Source organism: Sylvia atricapilla, chromosome 5 (assembly GCF_009819655.1).
Source record: "Sylvia atricapilla isolate bSylAtr1 chromosome 5, bSylAtr1.pri, whole genome shotgun sequence".
Classification (NCBI taxonomy): Eukaryota; Metazoa; Chordata; class Aves; order Passeriformes; family Sylviidae; genus Sylvia; species Sylvia atricapilla.
Window position 1 is genome coordinate 31,238,849 of NC_089144.1, and position 22,568 is coordinate 31,261,416.

Consider the following 22,568-nt stretch of genomic DNA (forward strand, 5'->3'; position numbering starts at 1 on the left):
GTACTCTTTGGGTGTTGTGTACTTTCTGTTTTGGAAAAAGTGTCCTCTGTAATAATCAAGAGAGGTTTTTTGATCTCCCCATGCTCAGTTTCTTACAATGGGTGGAGGGAGGAGTACGTGTCAGAATTTGATTAAACCATCTTGGTCTTCAAAGTTGTTTTGTATGTATACCAACAGGTCATCTTGTTAACACTTGGACAAAGTACATAGTAAGTTTGTAATTAAACATCCTCTTCCTTCCCATGGAAATCAAATATGATCATAAATTTTTCCTTCCCTGTATTTGTTTATGTTAGAGCATTGCCGCTGCCTAAATTATGTTAGTTTTGGTATGTACTTCAAATGAATTATTTTATCATTATGCTCCAGACTGGACAAATAAACATCATACGTGTTCTTATTTTCTGTAGCACCATGCCATGATACTCAAACAGATCTAAGTTCCCTCAATGGGATACTGAGCCAACACAGCTCTTCTTTTCCTACTAGCCATGTTTAGTCACCAAGAGATGGCAAGTGTGTCTGTATAGTACTGCACAGTCCCATGTAAATGTATGCCTCCCCTTTTGTTTAGTTGTTTTGTGCAAAGTTGTGGGTTATTAAATAGGAACAGACTTCCTTTTATGATCTCTTACCAGCATAAATGTCAACATAAGAAAGATAGAAATTTGAGTAGGCTGGACATAGCTGTTGACTTTAATGCTAAGTGGTTAGAGAAGTTAAATTCCCCTGCACAGTCCTCAAGATGCTACTAGCACATGATTTCTGCACTTTAGAAATGTGTTTGGATTCAGTGGCTCACATTTTAACTCTCACTAGCAGAAAGAGCTCACACATCAAGCCTTTACAGGCACAGTTGAATCAATTGGAATTTTGCAGTTTCAATTATCTATATGTTTTTAGTTTTATTTTGTACAAATAGAGGGCTTACTTCCTCTACTCTCACACAATTTTTAAAATCTATATTAACTGAACAGCTTCTTGCTTATCACCTAAGTTCTGGGGAGGTTTTCGTACTGGATACCCAGAATTGCAGAAATTTTGCTGTGTTTTTCAACATGCAGTTGTCCCCAAGTAATTTCTTTTAAAAGGTATTTTCGTCATTGCAAATTTCAGTAGTTCTGCCCTTTTTATTCTTGCCTTACTTACTTATTTCTCTATAAAGTACATAAGATAACTGTAGCTTTGCTAAAAAGTGATTTATAATTGATTAGCTTTCCCAGTTCACAATTCTAAAAGACTATGTCATCAGAAGCATTCCTTAGTTTGTTCATTTTAATAGTAATAGAGAAAAATTTCTTAAACAAGTAGCAATTTTCACCTTGGCAGGACTAAGCAAAATGTGAACCCTGTATAAACTTCTGCAGTCTGGAGTTGTTTTCCAGCCTTGGCCTGCTATATATTCCCTGTCATATGCTCTGAGGAACAGAATCCAGATCAGTTTTCTTCCTATTATATAATCTAAGTAGTTGTCACTGAGACTTAAGCATTAGTAACTATTTCCACCCATGAGAGTCATGAGTTGCACAAGAATAGAAGAAAAATATTTTCCCTGTATATGAGAGATGATTCTTTTAGGCTGGGACTTAAACAAATGGGAGGATGTATACAAAAAACACACTGGGCCGTAATACTGGAATAGATAAGACAGCCAAGGGCTGGATTCTGATTGTAAGAGCCCAGAATAACTTTCATAAAGTTTACAGAAATTAATATCAGCAGAATTTCAATTTGAATCTATAGCGTCTTCCTAGTGTCACGTATTCAGCTCATAGATGGATGTGAATATTATCTTCAGCAATAAATGAATTAAATATTGCCACTTCCAAATTACATATAAAAAGATACAACTTTAGATTTTGAAAATATTAACTAGTGGTGCAACCTAAGAATAGGCTATTTTTTCCCGTAATTGTTTTTTTTTTTTCCTGCAGCTTAGTATTGAAAGAATGGTAATAAAATGAATATCTGTTATTATTGATAATGGAAAATCTGCTGCTTTAGAAAGATTATGCTATTTATTTTTCAAGCAATGTTCAACAGCTGTGTAACTCCATTACCACTGACTTAAAACCTTAGTTCTTCCATTTATAAAATACTAAAATTGCAAGAATCTGTAACTCCCCACTTCCAAACATCAGGGTTCTTCAAATACATATCAAACATACAGCTCCAAATTTACATTACTTCCGTTATTCTAGGAAGTCTTTTTAAAACATTTATTCAGTGTGAGTTTTAGAGAAGATGAGTATGCTGATGTAGTTGAAAGGCTAATATTACCAAAAATTGTTCAATATTGGTCTAAAAGAAGTTAAAATATCAAGCATCTGTAAGTTGTCAAGCTGGTAACCATCATACTTAGATATGAGGGAGTAGTGCTAGAATTTAAGAGATGAGTGGTTAGAAATTAATTAATAAGTTTATCAACACTCTTGCAGTATAAGGAGCCAAGACTTTGACTTAAATAGGGTTTAGCTGAGCTTATTAAAACTAGTTCTTTAATGGCAGAAGAAAGTTTTGGGTTGTTTTTTTTTTTTTTTAATGTTGATTAGTTTGGTGGTTTATTTTTTTTCAGGTCTGCAGAATTTTTCATCAACTTCAATCAACTTATTGTTAAATCTTGATTAATTCTTCAGACTGGATCACTGGCATTTTCAATTTAGCCATCAACAGTTCATTTCAGTGCACTTCAATTTGGATGGAGTGACAACCTCTTTAGGTTAGATATTCTATTGACTGTCTTTTTGAAGTAATTAAAACAGAATTGCAATCACTTTGGTTGGAATTAATTTCACTTAACTCTAGTCATGTAGGTATTTAGTCATCCAGAATAAGCCAGTCATATAGGTTTCCCTTAAAAACGCTGAAAAAAGGTAATAACAAAAGACATGATGAATGGAAGTCCAGATGTGACTGTGAATACAGATAAGGGATTCCCAGGAGAATATGGCAGCACAACATATGAACTTAAAAAAAAAAACCAAAAAAAAACAAAAAAAAAACCCTAAAAAACCAAACCCAGGAACAAAAATCAAATTAATTATAAATACTACATAAATACTACATAAATACTAGTTTTGATGGATTATGTTAGTCGACTATCTCACTGCTAACTTAGCAATGCTCCAAATCTAATTTCAATGATGTAGCAATTCCCATATATTTGCGATATAATTTTCTCAGATGGAGGTTCCAGTACTGTAAAAACCTCACTTTAGTTACTGACTTAGTAATAACTTCTGGCCATAGTGCAAATGGAATTTTAATTACGTTAACAGCATAATTTATGTTTTTACTTTTTATAGAGCAGTATCTTTGAGGACTTACTTCTGTGTCAGTAATCCTATTTTGAGTCTTTTAAGAGGAAGAAAGGAACTATATAATGTGCCTCTACTCTTGGTGAAAGTGAATTAGACCTTCAAATACACTCTTCACTGGTGCAGCCTCAGCTTGAATATTTTGTGCAGTTTTGGTCACCACAATGTAAAAGAGATGGTAATCTATTAGAGAATGTCCAGAGAAGGGGAACAAAGATGGTGAAGGGCCTTGAGGGGAAGCTGTGTGAGGAGTGGCTGAGGTCACTTGGTCTGTTCAGCCTGGAGAACAGGAGACTGAGGAGAGCCCTTTGTGCTCTACAACTTCCTCATGAGGAAGAGGAGAGGCAGGCACTGATTTCTTCTCTGTGGTGACCAGTGACAGACAGAGGGAAGGACCTGAAGTTGTGTCAGGGGACATTTAGGTCAGATATTAGAAAAAGGTTTTTCACCCAGAGGATGGTTGAGCACTGCAACAGGTTCTGCAGGGCAGTGGTCGCAGCACCAGCCTGACAGAGTTCAAGAAGTGTTTGCACATTACTCTCAGGTGCATTGTGTGACTCTTGGAATGTCCTGTGCAGAGATAAGAGTTGGACTCGATGATCCTTGTGGGTCTTTTCCAACTCAGCATATTCTGTGATTCTGTGAATATTCCCACAGCCATCAGGAGCTCAGATCTGCAATCATCCTTGTATAGCTCAGCAAACAGCTTTTGCTGTAACATCCAATTATCTGCCCAGTTGATGCCATTCCTAAGAATCAGCCCATTGAAATGTTAGACCCTAAGAAGAAAGAAAGTTATGGAGATTGCTCATTTAATTTTATCTTACAGCATGAGCCTTTCGCTCTTTTCTACTTCCCTCCATGGAGCCTGCCTCTGCCAACCTCCTTAACAGTTGGAACAATGATATGCGTATGTCTGCCTTGGATGTGTGAGGGGCTCTTGCTTTCCCACGCTGCTTCAAGTGCTTGTTTTGTTGCTGCTTCAGTGGGATGACAAGTACACCACAATATTGATTCTTCACTGCAAATAATTCCATATTTGTTTCATAGATACGAATATTTAGAGCTAGCTCCTTCATCTGCTCTTCAAGGAAAAAAAAAACCTTTTGTTTCTCAGTAAGCTAGAGATTTAGACTTAAAATACCTGTAGATATATTTTTATGAATGAAGTGAAATAGACTTTAAGTAGCAGTGGTGATTGTGGGATTATTTTTTTCTTAGACCTTTAGCAAGAGTAGGAGACTCTAACATTAGACCTATAAATAAAATTTAATGTAATATATTATATGTAAGTTATTTTATTTTCACATAGAAGTCTGAAAAGCATTTACAGACATGACTCTTAGATTCAAGCCTGTAGGAGAAACTTTACAAAACCCACTATCTTTCTAAAATGCTGTCTAGCCTGTGCACATTTTTAGTGTGTCTCACATAGGGTATATTTGTCCTGAAGATTAGACCCTTCTGGAAAAAAGGCAGCGAAGTCCAACTCTGAGTGCATCTTTCATCTACCTAGGTTTTATTTACTGCACACCCCGTAGCCTCTGATTGCAGACAAAAGGGAGACTATTTTCCTATTTCAGGACAATTAGCTTGTTCTTTAAGGCTGGGTACCAGAAGTCCTTAGGAGCTACTTTGCCTCCAGATCGGAGTTAGAGCTAAAAGCAGAGAACAGACTCTATTGCTACCTTACAATCTTGGCACATCTTCCTTTTCTCTAGGGAAAAAAAAGGAAAAAAAAAAAAAAAAAAAAGAGAAAAAAAAAAAAAAAAAAAAAAAAAAAAAGGAGCAAAGCCTTCTCTCACAAAACCAACAAGATACATTTTTCTTCAAAGGCTCAAAGTTTTTCCCAAGATTATGACAGTAACTTATAGAAGTTGGTGAGGCAATAATTTGATGAGATGGTACCTGCTATTCTGCTGTCCTGGTTAGAACTCATTAAAGTGGGGTTAATGAAAAAAACTTACAGCATTTAAGCAATCTCTGATAAGAGTATAATTCTTATTTAACTCATTATGTTCTAATGCTACTACAAAGTCATTTACTTCAAATACAGTAATGTGTTAAGGGAAAGTTGGAGCAACTCAAACCTATAAAACAAACATTGTACCCCACCTGAGCTCCTAGCTGTAGTGTTAAGCGGTACAAATAATGTGCATTTGCTACTTAATGAGATTTTAAAATACACATCAGTCATAACTCACATCGTATTTGGACATTGGTCTATATGCCAGCTCTGACACTGACCTGGAGCAAGACTTAGGTTACTCAGTCTGTTGTCACGTTTGTTTCCCATGTCTAAAAGTGGATTATATTCAGTCACCTCACAGGGATGTTGTAAGACTGCTTCTGCTCAAGTTTGCAAAGCTTTTTGCAGTTCTTGGCTTACTGTCTGGAACTGGAGGGCAGTACACAAGTGCCAAGTATTTCTACTATCCTGCAGCAGCTGAGGACAGATTTTTCACGTACCAGTTCTTTTGCTCTGGGGCATGTGGCTGCTGAGTCAAGTGGTGATGGGGCACATTGAGGACAAGGAAGACAAAATGCAAGCAGGAAAACAAACAGTTACTCTAATACTGCAGAAAAACAAAACTAAAACTCCCAGTAAAATTAGACTCTTAGTAAACAAGAGAACAATATAAACCCTTCTCAGAATGGTCTTTGACAGGCTGATGCATTGATAACTGATTTTGGCAACTGGCAACTGCAGAATATTAATGAAGCATTGGTAGGAACATGAACAGTTTGAACAGGTTGATTAGAACTGACTGAAGTCTACAATGCATGATATAAAGATACATTGTTTGTAGCATTTGGTCTTAATTTGACCTTGTTGCTTGCTTGCTACTTTTTTCCTTTTTTCTTTCTCCCTTTTTTTCTTCCTTTCACATCTATCCTTTCTCCCTTCCTTCCTTCTTCCTTCCTTTTTTCTTTCTCTCTTTTGTTCACTAATTCTCACATGCCTAATTAAGTTCAAATGTGCTGAAAACTGCAATAAAAAAGTTGCATATAGGATGTTATAAAAGTGTCCTCTTGTTTATCTCCTATTTTTTGTTAGCAGACACATGCAGCTCCTATTACAGTAAGCTGCGTTCTTGTTCACTGCTTACATAAATGGGATTTATGCAGGGGAACTAGAAGGAGCTTAGGTGAAAATCCTTGTGCACATCTGACTCAGAATATCTAAAGGCTGAGGAATCTCTGTGTATTTGACAGCAAGAAGTGATATTGATGGCTTCACTTAGGACCCCTCCAGTCACTATTCCCGTGCTGCTTCTCTGGAGAGGGCTGGCAGTGTTCCTCGCCCACTGCTTGCCTATAAAGGCATAGGTACGAGCAATGCTCTCTTGCTAGCTTTAAGCACATGATGGAATTCATATGACTGACTAAAAACACTGGTGGTCTTTATTTACTCAAGTGCTGTTTCTTTTTTTCTTGTTTTGGTCTGATATTGTGTCCTTCACTTGAGCATCATCACAAATGCTTGTTTTTATGATTTCTACTGTATTTCTTTTTGTTCTTCACAGCCCATAATAACCTATAAGATTCTGAAAAGGCATTTTGATTATCACTGCTTCAGTCCTTCATCTTTTGCTTCTTCCTTTATCAACATTTGTGTCTAGTACTGTAAAAACCTGGAGGTTCTTTGGTTGCTGATGGATTTTGCACTTGTCATAATACTACCTATATTACTCAAATCTTACTAGTTAGGCTTAGGTTAGAGCTGGGTATATTGATGGATAAGACTTCTTTAGGAGGGGCTCAGTTTCAGGGATTGTGGCAGGACATTAAGTGCAGATTTTACAAGAGAATACTGCTTTAGGTCCTGAGCATGGAATGTTTGAGATGTTGGATTTAATGTTTGTGAGAAAATGAATACTTATTTTCACCTTGGTACAAACATATATTTGTCTTTTTTTTTTTTTTTTTTTTTTTTTTTTTTTCACCTTTTATTTGCTGGAGCTAATACTGGCCATGATGATCATAAAGGAATATCAGGGAAGCTATTCTTAGCTCTACTTCGTGGGATAGACAAGAGGTGTGAGATACTATGATCCAGGCTCTTCTCCGTGACAGCATGATGCCCACTGTAGGTTGGCAGACAGAACCATGCAGTGGCCTTTGCATGAATTTGCCTCTAGGCTAAGGCACAGGAGCAGCCAATGCCCCTTTGCTTGTCTCAATGCTCCTGTGATTTACTGTGAAGATTTTAAAGGGAGGAAAGCACAGGGCTGTCAGAGCCTGTTCTTCTACCCTGAGGGGTATAGCGGGATCTCTCCAAACCGTTCATTAGTGACATTCAGGAACCTTCAGCATTCCTTTGCCTAATGTGGTGACTGTGACTTTTCAAAGTGCTTTTGTATTATTTTTAGGAAAAGGAGTGCTTCCTCAGTAAATTGATAAGACCCTTCCATTTTTATGAAAAGCAATGTGTTGATGTTGTTTGCCATTACAAAAATTTATAATAGCAATAGAAGTGTTGTCATGTGAATATTAAATATGAAAACAAATATGCTTAAGCCTTTGAAGTGTAAGAAAACAATAGTTAACATTTTTCATGAAACAAACAAAAGTTTTCTCAGATGAGCAGAACAACCGCTTTTCTGGGAAAGATGGCAAATTCCCATTCTTTACTTCCACTTAACTCACAGAAATAGAATTCTGCTTTTACGGCAAATTTGAGGTTTTGTGCTCCTGAACATGCAGTTGATCATTTTTATTTGTGCGCTAAGTTACAGTGGGCTTTCTGAGATACTCTTCCTTCTAATAGATCATTATTAGCAAAAACAAAATAGTGTTTAACAGTGTTGACAAAGTTAAGTCTCAGTAACCAGAATTGTTTCTGTTCATCCAACTTGTTCTAGTGGCAGGCCTGTGTTTTGCTCTCTGAGTTTTCTCAGTGAACTCACAACAGAATGAGACTGGGATAAGGAGAAACAAAGTACATACCGGAGGTTCTTTCTGGACATGCATATGAAAAGATTTATATGCCTTGTGTACACAGCAATAGATAACCTGTTGCTGCCAGCAGGAAATCTCAGTTATATGGTGCAGAAACCAAACTACCTGGGCTTTTAAAATTTTGCCTAAAAGCAAGATGTTTTAGTCTTCGATTCAGCTTCCTTCAGAGGTGTGCCAGCTACATGAGATTGTAGCTGATATCTGCAGTCAGCTTCAGTGAACTCGAGAATCAAAAGTACACTGGGTTTCTATCACAGGGCTAGCTCAGTAATAGGTAATCTTAAAAGTGATATTTAGCTTGTTTTGCAGCATATATTGCATGCAGTGCTACATGGCATTTACCCTAAAAGTACTCCAGGCACTATCCGAAGAGATAAGTATAAGCTGACAAAGTTGGCCTTTTTTAGTTTTTGTTAAGGTAATCATCTCACTCCCACTGCTAATGCAGTTTACTGTGAGAAATTGGAATATGCTATAAGTGGCACAGAAGAAATCATGTAGAGACTTGCTGGTAATAACAGATTGCATAACAGCAACCTACTCACTGTTATCATCCACAGTTTTCAATACTAGTATGGCAGGAGACCAATCAAGGGTAATAAGTTGCTTAAATGCCCAAGAAAGAAACAGGGAGGAAGGAAGAATTTGCAGTTCATACTATCTGTGTAGGCTGGATTACACAGAAAAAACACAGTGGACTCCAGTTTAGTGTTTAATAACAATGGGATTTGTTAGTGGAAAAAAATCTCAGAAATAAAAAATGGATTTTCACTGCTACATATTTTCTGAAAAGGTAATGCAGAATGTAAAAAAGTAAGGTGTTAGATATGAGGATGATATTAGAAATATCAATTTTATTTCTGGCCTTAGAAATTTTATCTGGATTTGAGCTGCCCAGATGTGTTGGCTACACCTCTTAGAACCTCTGGAAGGTATCATTGTGGTGGCAGCTCTTGTCAATTCTAAATTATAGAAGACCTGTGGAAATCTTCCTGATGTCTTCTAATATGAGGAAACAGCAATATAAGTACCATCAAGCTCTACCTTCTTCCTGCAAGTAATATCAACATCAAAATACGAAGATCTTAAAAGTAAAATATGGACTTTTAATATTGTGTATTTATTTTATGTATACACAGGGAATCTTAAATCTCTGCTTAGATCTCTGCTTTCCAGATGTTCACAATTTGTTCCTCTCTGTTGTTGATGATGATTTTGCTGTGGTACCAATAAATGTCACTAACACTGATTTATAGCATTTAGTTATAATTTAGGTGTAACTTTTTTCCATTGTTTCTGCTCCACACTGTAGATGGTAGAGCTACATAAATTAACCCACACAAACTAGTCACTTTGCAATAAGTGATTAATTGCAAATACAACTTCAGTGACTGAAATCAGTGATTTTTAGCAGTTGCCTCATATTGACTAGGCTATTGGAAATATTCTTGCCACAAGTGTTTTTGCAAAACAGCTTTGCTTCTGAAAGCAGGTACTCTTGTTCTGTGGTCCCATTAAAGTTGGAAATTGATCTTTCCTCTGAGGGATTTTTATGATCCCTGCAGAGGACTGTTGAATAATTTAGTTTGATATGGAAAAAAGGAAAAAAAAAATGACACAGTATTTCTTTTCTTGTTTTTCAGTCTAGTTGGAGAAGAGACAAAGACCAAAAAATGCCACCTGCAACAGGAGCTCCAGATTACCCACCTCCTGATGGAGGCTGGGGGTGGGTTGTGGTCTTTGGGGCTTTTATCTCCATTGGATTTTCCTATGCCTTCCCCAAAGCCATCACAGTGTTCTTCAAAGAAATACAAGAAATCTTCCACACATCATATAGTGAGATAGCTTGGATATCATCTATAATGTTGGCTGTCATGTATGCAGGAGGTAAGACATTGGTAAAATTAGTAAATAACATTGCTTGGTTGGGTTTTTTTTCATATGTTCCTTATAATTTTTTCCTCTTTTGGACCTTTTCTTTGTTCTTTGTTCCTCTAAATTACCTAAAATTTAGGTAATTTAGATAAAAAAAGATTTTGCAATCTTTCTCTAAAATCACAATTTTTGAGATTACAATTTCCCAACAAATCAATGCCCAAGGAATTTCTTCTGGCATAAATTTGGTCAGTTTTCACTGCCTTGGTGAGATCTCTCAGTAAATCCAATGGTGAAGCTTAACTCTAGAAAATTATTATGGCAGCGAAGGTTCATTCGTGAGACACAGGTATTCCTCTGTAGACAGGAGGCTTATATCTGGTCCTTATTTGTCCTAAAATCCTATTTTCCATTTAGACCAAGAGTGATGTTTCAAACATGCTATCTGTATGACAACTAAGATGCAGACAATCTATTTCTTAGGACTGAACAGTGAATATAAATTCTCTGATACCTTTTTTCTTGTAAGCAAGCAAGTAAAGAATAAGACAGATGTAAAAGGATTTTAAAGTATAAAGCTATGTTTAAGAACTAAGTGTCAAATCTGCTTTGAAAGGCTTTGTGTCTATCAACCCCAAAGACTATCATGTTAAATTCTGCGTGGTTTCTTCATTTTTTCAGGATTTTTCTCTTTTAAGTATTGGTGAGGGCTAGCTGCCAATTAGGCAAAATACTTAGTTCAGAGATGTGAATTATGTTACTTCAGGCATCAGATCTGGTATTTCCCTTTCTTTTAATGTTAAGAGGTAACCACCTGGAGCATCTGACTATTTGCACTGATGGAGCAATTAAATGCATACATTTATAAACATGTGTTTATATATATGTACACATGTGTGAATGTATAGACATACAGACTGAAAACATTGTGCCTCTAGCATACTGATATTGAAACTCTTTAATCACTCAAGAGTATCACTCTGGTATTTTTCAAAAGTGGTATCTGGGTAATAGTAAAGTACGGTGTTGTCAGATCCAACAAATGATTGATTGACGGATGAATGAAGTCTAATTTTCAGCATGGTAGATTTTTTTGTCTCTTATTTCAGTCTCCCTAAGCTCTGACACATGAATGGCCCTACCTTACTTAGCAGTCAGGGAAGTAAAGGGGCATGCTTACAAGGAGGATCAGGTTACCTGGATTGCTCTCTCCAAGTACCTCTTTTTCCCCTCTGACTACAATAATGAAGCTGGAACCATCATAACATTAGCTTTAGCACCTCAGGTAAATACTTTTCAGTTGATGGGATGGTAAAATGGATCTTTAAAATTCTGTCAATCACAGAGACCTTATGAAGACATCTAGACAAATGGTATCAATATCAACAAAAGCATGCTATTCAGATATTTTGATACTATTTTTATTCATATACTAATAGAAAATCATAAGTTACTCATGTGCTGGTGGAAATATAAAGGATTTTATATGACCAGTGACAATAGTCAAGTGAATTCACCTGAATTCGCCAGGTGAAGAAGTAACTTGAAGCAATCAAGAGTGCAAGTCCCTCCTAGTGTAGCATTTTCTTAAGGATGCATCAGCACTTGCACTGTGGAGTGTACCTGTGTAAACGTGGAGGCCTCTGAACAAGTGCAGAGCCCATCTGGTGCATGGGAACAGCACAGATGTTTAAAAGCTGGATTTTTTTCTGTTTTCAGTATGCTGTGACTTGCTGACCCTGAGTTCCTTTAACAATGTAAAGCAGGTTTGCTCTGTAGTGTGGTTGTTGCTGTGTTGTGTTCTCTGTGTAGCATTTAATTTGTGCCATAGTTGTGGCATCATGATAATAGTCAAAGTTAATAAAACAGTGCACATGCGAATCTCGGGACATTTAACTGCAGTCATTTTTATCTGTGAGGTTCAATGTGCAAAATTTCTCCACAATTATAAAAGATCCAATATTTCTGCCTTTTCTCTAATGTTTCTTTGACTGTTCTGATTGCTAGTTACTAACTCCGCTTGTGTATTGACATAAAAAATTACAAAATTGTTTGTTATTCATTCTGTTAACACTTAGCCCATTTACTACGAAGATTATCAGCACAGGAACAGTAAGCAGAGTTGTTTGGATATGTTGTTACAGACTTGTGGTTTTAAAATGCTGAGAATGACAACCCTGCCTGATATAAACACTCTTTGAAGCCAGAGCTTCTCTAGGACCACTTCCTAAAAACGAGGCCATTTAGACAATCACTGGCAGAATATGAAATAGCAATCCAGAAAAACATTTCTGAAGGAAATCACTTAATTGTTTTGGCTGTCTGAAGGTGGTTTGATTCTTCCTTCGCATTTGATGTGCTGAAATGTGAAATATATGTTCAGGCCACAAGTACAAGGTACACTGTTTACTCTGAAGTGTGATATGTACACCTGCAATGAACACTGTTCATCATGCTACTAATGAAGGTAACCTGAAAACATCTAAGATCTGTCATCCTCATTACTGCTTAGCATTCAACCTATTAATCATCACAGCGGGGTCAGTGAATAAGTTAGAGTCTGTGCAGACACTTTTTGCTTTGGAGGCTGCAGCCTCTTGCAATAATTAGCTGGCATCTGTGTTTCAGCAACAAGGTATTAACTTACCTTTCAATGCCTCAGAAAAAAGCTCCAGTAAGGAGCTAAAAGAATGTTAATTATATTTATCACTTACTTCATACTTAGAATAAATGGCATTAAATTATAGCAGACCATCTGGCAATCCATATGGTCTCCTGCAGTCCTGGTTAATTCCAGCAAATAGGTCAAGCACAGCATTCACCCTGTTAGGAAAGCACCAGGCAGAGGTGACAAATCTGATAAATCAAATCAATATGAAATTCCTTCTCTCGCTCAGTCTGGCACAATATTCAGTTTCATACTGTTTTCTGTTGTGTTTTAGGGAGTTTGTTTTCTTAAGCTCTCTCCTCCTTCTTCCCCCACCCCCCAACCCTTTGATGTTTGCTAGATTTTACTAAAAAGGCATTCCAAAAAGCAAGATCCAGTTATGTGATTAAGGTTACAAGTATTGCACAGCCTCTACTATTCAGGCCATTCTTGATAAAAGCATCCTCTGGAGAAGAGCAGTCGTTCAGTCTCCATGGTAACTCCTTCTTCTGCCTCTCTTGAGCAGAGACTGTCAATTGCATTAAATTAAGGGTGATGCGTTTGTGATGGACTCCTACACTCAAGGGACTGAGATTGGGACCACCAGACTTTTGTTACTGGAGGACAGAAGCTGGGATAAAATGGAATTAGTTGAGTTATCCTGACAGCACAATCTGTGTTCCTATATGTGTATGAACAGATACATGTATAAAATGTGTGTGCATGTATGTATATTTACACATATAAAATACATACATATCCATATACTTACTGTGTCATATTTCTGCTCCAACACACAAAGAAATTAAGGAATTAAAGAAAAAGGTCAAATACATTTGACCTCAAGTTCTCTTAGTTCATTCTTCTCTTTTTCAAAACTTTACCTCTCACTTTGTGCAGTGTTATCAGCCAAAGGTGATTAAGGAGCTTCTTATCAGAGCTCGATCTGTTTTCAGTAAAAATGTTTTCATTGCTTTCAGTGTGGGTTTGATAGGAGCCATAGTGGCAGCTATAAAAGCCATGTGACAGGTCTGGTGATTTCAGACAGAGCTGACCTTGAGTTTTAGATTTCCTTAGGGAAAAAGCAGTTTGTTCACTTGCTGGTCCTTAACTCTTTTTCTGTCATGTTTCCTAGGATGCTTTCAATTTGCAGATTTTGTATCTTTTATTTATTTGTTTGTTTGTTTTTTCTCAAAAAGAACTTTTGGGGTATAACACTTGGTTATGAAGATTAGCTTGAGACCTGATAAATTCTTCAAGCCATACCCTGCTGTGAAATGTGAGACAGTCTTGCTGGTTCAAAGTTCAGAAAACATGAAAGGTTCATTTAAATTCTGGATAATACTTCTGAGTAAATAGTTTGAAATGCATGTTTAGACTGCTTTTGTAGAAAGGTGCTATATAAATGTACGAAGTGGCCATTTTAATTTTTCAAAACACACATACTTAAAAAATGTAGCATTTACTATCTTCCTTTCTCTTCAGTATTGCTTAGGTTATCCAAGTCTTAAGTTAAATGCTTCCAAGCAGTAGCAAACCTTTGAAGGATTTTTCATGTGACAGCATAAAAGTAACCTATGGACACAAGTCCTCATTTTGACTTTGTCTAATATTAATTTGGAAAATAACATATCATATGGTATGTTCAAAATATTTGTGATTTTATCTCAGTGGGTGTTTTGGTGATATTGCTGTGAAGATGAAATGGCGTGCACAGTGGAGATGACAGTTGTGAAATCCATGTAATACAAACAACAGATGGTTATGGAGTTTTACTTCTGGGCAGGACCTGGGTTCCTACACTTTTCTTCCTCCCCAATAACATTTTCTAATTTTTGTTTTACAAATACTGGCACAAGGAATTCAGTGGCCATCCATATGGAGATTGAGAAGCTTTTTTGAAATGACCTATCTTTTTTGTTGTCAGGGGCAAGTGTTTTTCCCCATCAGAATATGCAAAGTATTGAATTTTAATAACCTCATTTAGAGTGCCCTTGAAAGCAAAACTTGCTGAGTGCCTCATGGGCATAAGGGAATACTTCACATTTAGCCTAAGATATATGTAAAACATCTATGTCAAGTTAATTTGAGACTCACAGATAAAGGAAAAAGGAGTTGTAATGAGGTTTCACAAAAACAGAGCGTTTTGACTCTTACTAGCAAATGGAGATAAGACTAACAAAACATTAGTTCAGTTCTTAAAAAACAAAACCTGAATGCTAAAGCTTGTGAAGGGTAAGACAGCCAAGTCTTGTACGTCTTGAAAGGCTTTGAGTTTTAGTAAAACTCGACCTTTTAGGCTAGTGTTCTGCAGTAGCAATGGGCATTTTAAACAGGGATGTTTTAAACAGATATCTTCCTAGATGTTTAGAAAACACTCTAAAATGGTCAAGGGAAGAAAGATTTAAAAAAAGAACCATATATTTTGTAGATGGTTTTATATATTTTCTTTTCAAATGAGTTTGTCACCCTTTGTACAGGAACAAGCTGCTTTTTTACTCTGCAACTTGTTTACATTTTTCTGAACAGATAAGGTCTAATTGCTAAATATTCAGTGTCTTTTGGGGATTCAATTTTGTGAAGTTTTCAATGAAAAAAAGGTTTTACTGGGATCTGAATAAACTCAGGAAGCCAGTCTCAAAGCTAAGGACATGTTTGCACTGAGACAAATAAGGAGTTTTTTGTCTTTTATTGTGTGCTTGTGTTAATTTTGAGTAATTGTTAGAAAGACATTACATGATACAGAGTTCTCACTGTGTTTCTGTGAACCCTAGCCATAGGGTATTGGTCATGGTTTGATACTTATGATCTCCTGTGCTTTAGAGGTGAACATGGCAGTGTTGGGTTAATGATTGTACTTGGTGATCTTAGAGGTCTTTTCCAATCTTAACAATTCCATGATTCTATAGAAATATTTGTGGTAACTTAAATTTAATTAACTTGAGCCTTTTACTAAAACAGGTCTCCTTTACATACAAGTAAGCAATGTGGATTACATAATGAATATTAATTAATAGCTCTTGCCCTTTGTAAGACTTTGTATTTGTCTTGATCTTAATTTGGTTTTACAGACAGGGATTTTAATAAGTAAATCAATATTGACAGCTTTTTGATCTGCAAAAATGATGCTTCTTTGATTTCCACTTAGTTTCAATTAATAGGTCAAAGTCTAACAATAATAAATAACCTGCATCATTTTCTAAGGAGCTAAAACTTCGGGTTTGTTTAAGAAAGGTATCAAGGGACAAACTGAGGTCTTTGATATGTTCATGAGCTTGTAAAACTTTGACGAAAGAATGCTTGTTTAGTGAGTACTGCAAATGTTGGATTAGTTCCCATATAGTTTTTCACTGGATCATACAATGGTTGTGTTCGTGACGTGTGTAGGGTAATTCAAAGGTAATGAAACAATGGTATTGCACAACTGGGAATCATGAGACATTTATGCAGATACCAGGGAAGAACTGTGGAGAAGGAAAAGTCTGTGTATACCATTGTAGTCACCCAGCACTTCAAATGAAATAATAAACCCAGCACTTTACAAAGAACTTATTGTAGAATTTTACTGGTCCATTGTTTTGGAATGTCTAAGAACTATTCCCTTGTTTATTTTGGAAAGTATATTCCAGGAAAACAGAGTTGTACTGATATGTTTAGAAGGTATTCTAAGCCAGTATCAAATGGCAACTGCTGAGATGTACTGTGATTCATAAAGATATATAGTTCTGCAGTCGCTAACAGAGGTGAGCGTGCCAGGGACTTAGTGACAGGTTTATGGTGATGCCAGAGGAACAACAGGAATAAAAAAAATGTGATGGTTTAGAATGTATTTTAGGATTACATTATGCATTCTTTAAATTGATTTTGATTTTTTTTTTGATAATTGGCCAGATTTACATTATTCTGTAAATGATTATAAGCTGATAGAAATCTATGGATCTGTTATATTTTCTTATGTTCTGTGAATGATTTAAAAGTTAAATACAGTTCAGTCTCTTTGTAACAAAATCCCCAAACACTTCTCTTATCAGTATCAGCTGGCAGCACCAATTTTGTCCTGATACGAACCTTACTCACACTGCTCTCCTATGGAGGAATCCTCTGTTCATCCTGGAACAGAACTTACTTGACTGAAATTTTTAGTTCTTCTACAAGGATGAGCTTCTCTGTCCCACATATATTGCTTCCAGATTTCCAGGGTATCCCAAGAACTCTGCACGAACTTTCAAGATTGGAGTGGCACAAGAGAAAGAAACAGATGTCCTGTTTGGCCTTCCCTAGAAGGTGTAATCTTATGGAATAATCCTATGTCCTTGGAAGCAAAATTACACTCAGAAAAACTTCGAGAACAGTGCCGGTCTAATTATTTGAATTATTGGCATGTATCCAACTTGCAGAAATAATCTCTCCATGTTGTGACATTGCTAAGCTTTAAGTGCACATAAAAAAAGTGTATGAGTCAGTCTGCTATTACCTGCCTCATCAGAAAAGTTGTATTTTTTAGAGCAGCAAGTAAATAAACAATGTGCAGGAGGTTTTGCTTCTGAATATTTAACTTAAAGACTGTCTTTAGAGGAAGTATACAATCCATAAGAAACCAAGACTCCAGAAGGGTTAGCCATGAAACATTTAATTAAGGAACATAAGGGTTTAAAGCTGTAGAGAAGGAACACCTTCAGTGATGATGTTACTCTCTTATCAGAGACATCTGAAATAACTGCCTGGAACTCCATTCCAAGTATGGGCATTGGTGCTTATCTTGCAAGAAATGCTTCATTTTAAATACGTTAATGATCTCATAAAGTTCAAAGTTAAATTATTTTTTTTTCACATACATAAAGTCAACATATAAACATGTTTATATGTTTATGCAAATATGTTCATCCTTAGGTGAGTTTGCAACATCAAGATTCCTTGACAGTGTACCTTCAATGACTTAAGTGATTCCAGAGGCATTCATTAAAATCTCATTTTTATTTATAGTCACCTTTAAAAGACACAATCCATAAATGATTAATATCTTTTTCCCAAAATAAAATATAAATAAAATATAGAATACTAGCTTTGAAGATTTACAGGATTTAAGCAAAGCTAGTGGTATTCACTTTATTGAAGTAATCAGTGGATAAAACTTCTGACTTATTTGTTAGTAAGCTTATCTCTGCTTCGTAAATGGAGAACAAAAGTTTAAGGACACAGTACAATTTGACCTTAACTATGATTCTCCCAACTTCAATTTTAATTAATTGGATTCCATAGTGTTCCAGTGATGCAAAGTTCTCTGAGAAGTCAAGAATCAGGCACTGTGACTGTAAGGATTGTTTATTGAAGCAACAGATTCTGTAACAAACCACTTCCAGGTAATGACCTGAAATTGTATGATTCTCACATGGGAGGAGAATGTAGTCAACATTGGAGATGATTCTAAGGGGCTCATGCCCCCTTATGTGAACAAGCACTCGGAGGACTACACCTCACAGAATGAGGTGGAGAGATGTGGCAGTTCATCTCAGAGAGAGGTTCAGTGGATGTTAGGTGTCTGCATGTAATATCACATTTGGCTTGTATTAAAGTAAGAAACTGTAGAGTTGCAAGTTTCATAAGACTGTTTGCTAATGAAATGCAATATGATACCTAATAACCTTGAAAAAAAAGTTTGTAATTATTTTGATCTAAGAGGAAGAATTAGCTCACGGTAATGCCACTCAGTTATATTTTAAATTTGTTTATTTTTATGGCAGAACACATTAGAGATATTTCAGAGTGAGTTTTTTGAAGAGTTTTAATTTAACTGAAAATTCTGAGGTTTGAAATTTTTACTTCAGCTTGGGAATAAAATTGATATTAAAGCATAACGGTAGTTCATGCAATGCTTGTTTTAATTTTCTGTATTTTTCCTGAAAACTCAACTAGCATACCACATAATATATGTGGGAGTGGTTCTCTTGCCTTCTACACAGTACCATAGTTTATACTGTGGAAAGAATGTGCAAGGTTACATTTGCCATTGTGATTTAGAAGCTCTTCATATTTACTTACTCAAATGTAAACAGTAAGCTGAGTGCAAAGCACTTGACCCTATGCTCAGAGAACCAGAGCTGAAGTGGCAAATGGGGTTAAGACAAGAACAAATTTGTATTATGGAATTTCTTCCAGATTATTTCACCTGATGTTATAAAAAATTACCTGACAAGGTGTTCAGATATAGATCTTGCCTAGATCAGTCAAAGTTCTGACCAATTGCTTTCCAGTAAGATTTATTAAAACTTGCTAAAGAAACATAGTTCCTCCCATAAGAAGAAAATATTTCTTTCCTGAGTAAACCTCAGTAATATTCTCCTCACAAGCACACATGGTAAATCTTTGCAGAAGAAGGTGTATTTCATTGGATTATTTTAATACGTTCTTGCTGAAGACTGTCAACATAATTCTTTAGTTGAAAAGTGGCTCCAGAAATGCATGATGCTTAGGCAGTATCTGTAATACAAATAATGAAAAGCCTGTATTTTAATGGGCACTAATTTATTTTGAATTTATGATGAATCACAGTCATTAGAAGGGAGCTGCTTCACACTACTAGATGGAGAATAAGGTTTCTGCTAGTGGCAGGTGGTTTTATTTCTTCACAGCAGTAAAAAAAAACCTTCCTTGTTCAAAAGCCACACAAATACTATCTTCAAGTGCAAGAAGGTGGGACTAGGTCACCAAACCCCTTCATGTTGCTTTTTGAGGCAGTGCTCAAGTACTCCTTTTTCATGTAAGCAGACCTGATCTAGACTTTCCCATCCACACACGTTCAGAAAATCTTGTCTATGGAGGTGCATCCTCCGCTGCTGCAAGGGAAAGGACTGTGTAGAGAACATTAGGAATGTTGTTTCCTCTCTAGTCCAGCCAAAATGCAAATGCCATAACGGTCTTTGTCCAATTCCCTTATAATATATTTCTTTATCACTGTCCAAGTCCCAGGCTTTTTCTACGAATTTTTTATTACTCTTTCACTGCTAACCTGGTCATAATTTATGCTAATTTTTATTGAGTCCACAAAATAAATGGTATGTGACTCTACACAGAAAACAATTTAAAAATTTGAAATGCGTCAAGTAAAGCTTTTTCTGAAGTAGATGGAAATCTAAAATGCTAAATTCAGCTCTGATGAGAAAACATATGTAAGGTGGATATGGCAAAGGTAAACTGACATCTGTTCGTAGATAACTATTCTAAAAAATGTATCTGATTTCTCCTTTGGATGAAAGGATAAATCAGATACATTTTTTCATCCATTGGATGACGTTATTCTGAGACATCTATTTGGCTGTAAAAGGCTAGAGATGCAAGGCAAATAGAATGAGGAAAGAAGATATTATAAACCACTCTTAAATTATTGATTATTCAGTAAATATTTTACTGAATATTATTTTTAGAAAGTAGTTAAATATGGGTTGTCTTAAATTTAAGCAAATTGGAAATCATAGGTTCATAGAATGGTTGGGTTGGGATACTTTCAAAATTTTTACATGTTGACTGAGTTGTCCTCAAAGTTTCCACTTCTTTTAGGGTGTAATAAAGGCTACTAATTTGAGCACAGTTGCAATGAAAATGTATTTAAAAAATGAAAAATATCACATAAATCTTGTTACTGTTTTTGATCAAGCGTTATTTTGATAACTTTTGACTGTTCATTATTCTAATTTTGATTTTTTTTTCATGTTCCTGGGCATTTAACAGTTTATATTGCTTTTAGTCTTTTTGACCAGGAAGATGAATAGCCAGTGGTGTTTTTTTTTTTTTTTTTTGGGGGGGGGGGTTTGTTGGTTATTTTTTACTTTACATATCATTCTATAATTTAACAGATTTTTCTCATTATAATGTTATTTTTCCACTGGTCTGAAAACAGGGGAAAAGCCAAAGCAAATTAGTTCCACAAAGAGTCTTAGTTTTAATTGGCAACTGAATGTGGAAAAAATAGTAGAAAAAAATGTTAATTCTGTGTCTAGTATGATCCCATTAATACACTACCACTGTCTGCACTTACACCCTAATAGGTGCCAAAAAATAATGAGAATGCTTAGTTCCCATTTTATATATCTTTAAAAAACAGAAAAATTCTCTTCCCCCTTTCTGTTTCTTTTGTCCTTTCTCTTCCCCTTACTCTTCCCTTTTACCTGTTCCCATTCCCTCAGCACTTTGGGCACTACATATTCTCAAATGTTTATTATATTAATAAATATAATATTTTATTATAGTATCAAATTACTTAGAAATTTTCTAATTTTTGGTTTGTAAAGGAGTTTGAGAAATTGACACACTTAGGCTTCTGAATGTTAGCACTGAAAGATGCCATATGCATTTTACTGGATATTAGTTTAAAAACGTAATTAAAATGATAAAATTTTGATTAAGGGGTTTTTTACCCTAAAATAGAGTTCAAGCCTGATGATACTAATGGGTTAAATGCATTTGGAAATAATCTTACAACATTATTGACAATGACCTAAATATGATAACTTCTCTGGACACTGACAAGTTATAAATACATACATCCAGATTTATACTTCTCATCACATTTATTTTAAGTATGTAAATGAGATTTAATGATCCACTCATGATCTATAATTCAGAGTAAGTGATCCACAGAAACAGTCATAGGTAATAGATTTAGTATTTTCAATTTGAAGTTTAATTATATAGTGCAAAACTGAGAGCAGAAAGGAATATGATAAAGGAGCAACTGAGAAGAAGTGTCTTGTCCTTTCTCTGAAATTGCATATTATTGGCTGTAACAGTATATAAAGAATCATTTCCAAGTTGAGTTATAATATTATTCAGGATGGAAAACAAACTGTAGGATGAAGTGCGGAATGGGAATGGGATATTGTATGAACTTTAATATGATGGGCAATTTGTAGAAGACAGAAATGTCCAACACAATATTAATCTTAACTGAACTTGGCTGAATTTTCAGTATGAATGCATTATCTGAAAAGTGTATTGGTTTGAGTTGGAAAGAATACATCCAACATTCCTAAGAACTACTCAGTAGCCTGAGCTATTGTATTTGTTATGGTTTTTGCTCTCTAAAATTCTGCTAGGTAGAATAGACAACATATTCTGCTTCCAGGGATTTTTAAGTAGAGGTATAAAAATAATGAATGATAATAGGGAATAATAAATAGAAGGTTGTGAGTAATGAACATTTACAAATATTGTGTTCACATGTGCATACACACAGATTTTTAGACAAGCCAGCCCTTCCTCAAACAGGAAGGAAGAAAGAAATAAAAGAAAACCTTTGTAAGTATCCAATAACATGGTTTAGGAAAAATGTCTATGAAGAATTAAAATAAACATTTGCATGAACTCTTAAGTTTGGTTATTTTGTTGAGGTTTTTTGGGGTTTTTTCCCCCCACTCTTTTTTAGTTCCTAACAGTTATATTAACTACATATCTCTTATTTTCAAGTTGCTATAATTACAATGATACAATGATAGTGGGATAGTGTAACCTCTGTCTTTTTTTCTTCAGTTTTATGATCCGCAGAAAATCATGCACCCTTTTTAACAGCAGAATATAAAGAACTTGTTTGGAAATCTGGTTCACAGTTAGCAAGCTATAAAGACAAGTTTGATAGCTAAAAATTGTAACTTGATTTGAAAAGGCACAGAATACTAGACACTGAGTCTTCAATTAGAAACTTGAATTCTTTGAAGGTGAAAGAGTGAGTTCAGAAGGTTTCAGGTGAAAAAATACTTATAAATGGGATAAGTACT

The 22,568-nt window shown here is 35.5% G+C and overlaps 1 protein-coding gene across 1 annotated transcript in view; it reads left to right on the top strand.

Annotated features, from left to right (window-relative positions):
* Window positions 1-22,568, top strand: part of SLC16A7 (solute carrier family 16 member 7) — a 72,758-nt gene that overhangs the window by 36,206 nt on the left and 13,984 nt on the right. Inside the window, exon 2 of the mRNA XM_066319084.1 lies at window positions 9,923-10,166. Within this exon, the coding sequence (XP_066175181.1) occupies window positions 9,953-10,166 (214 nt within the window). The 5' untranslated portion in view covers window positions 9,923-9,952. The remainder of the gene's footprint in view (window positions 1-9,922; window positions 10,167-22,568) is intronic.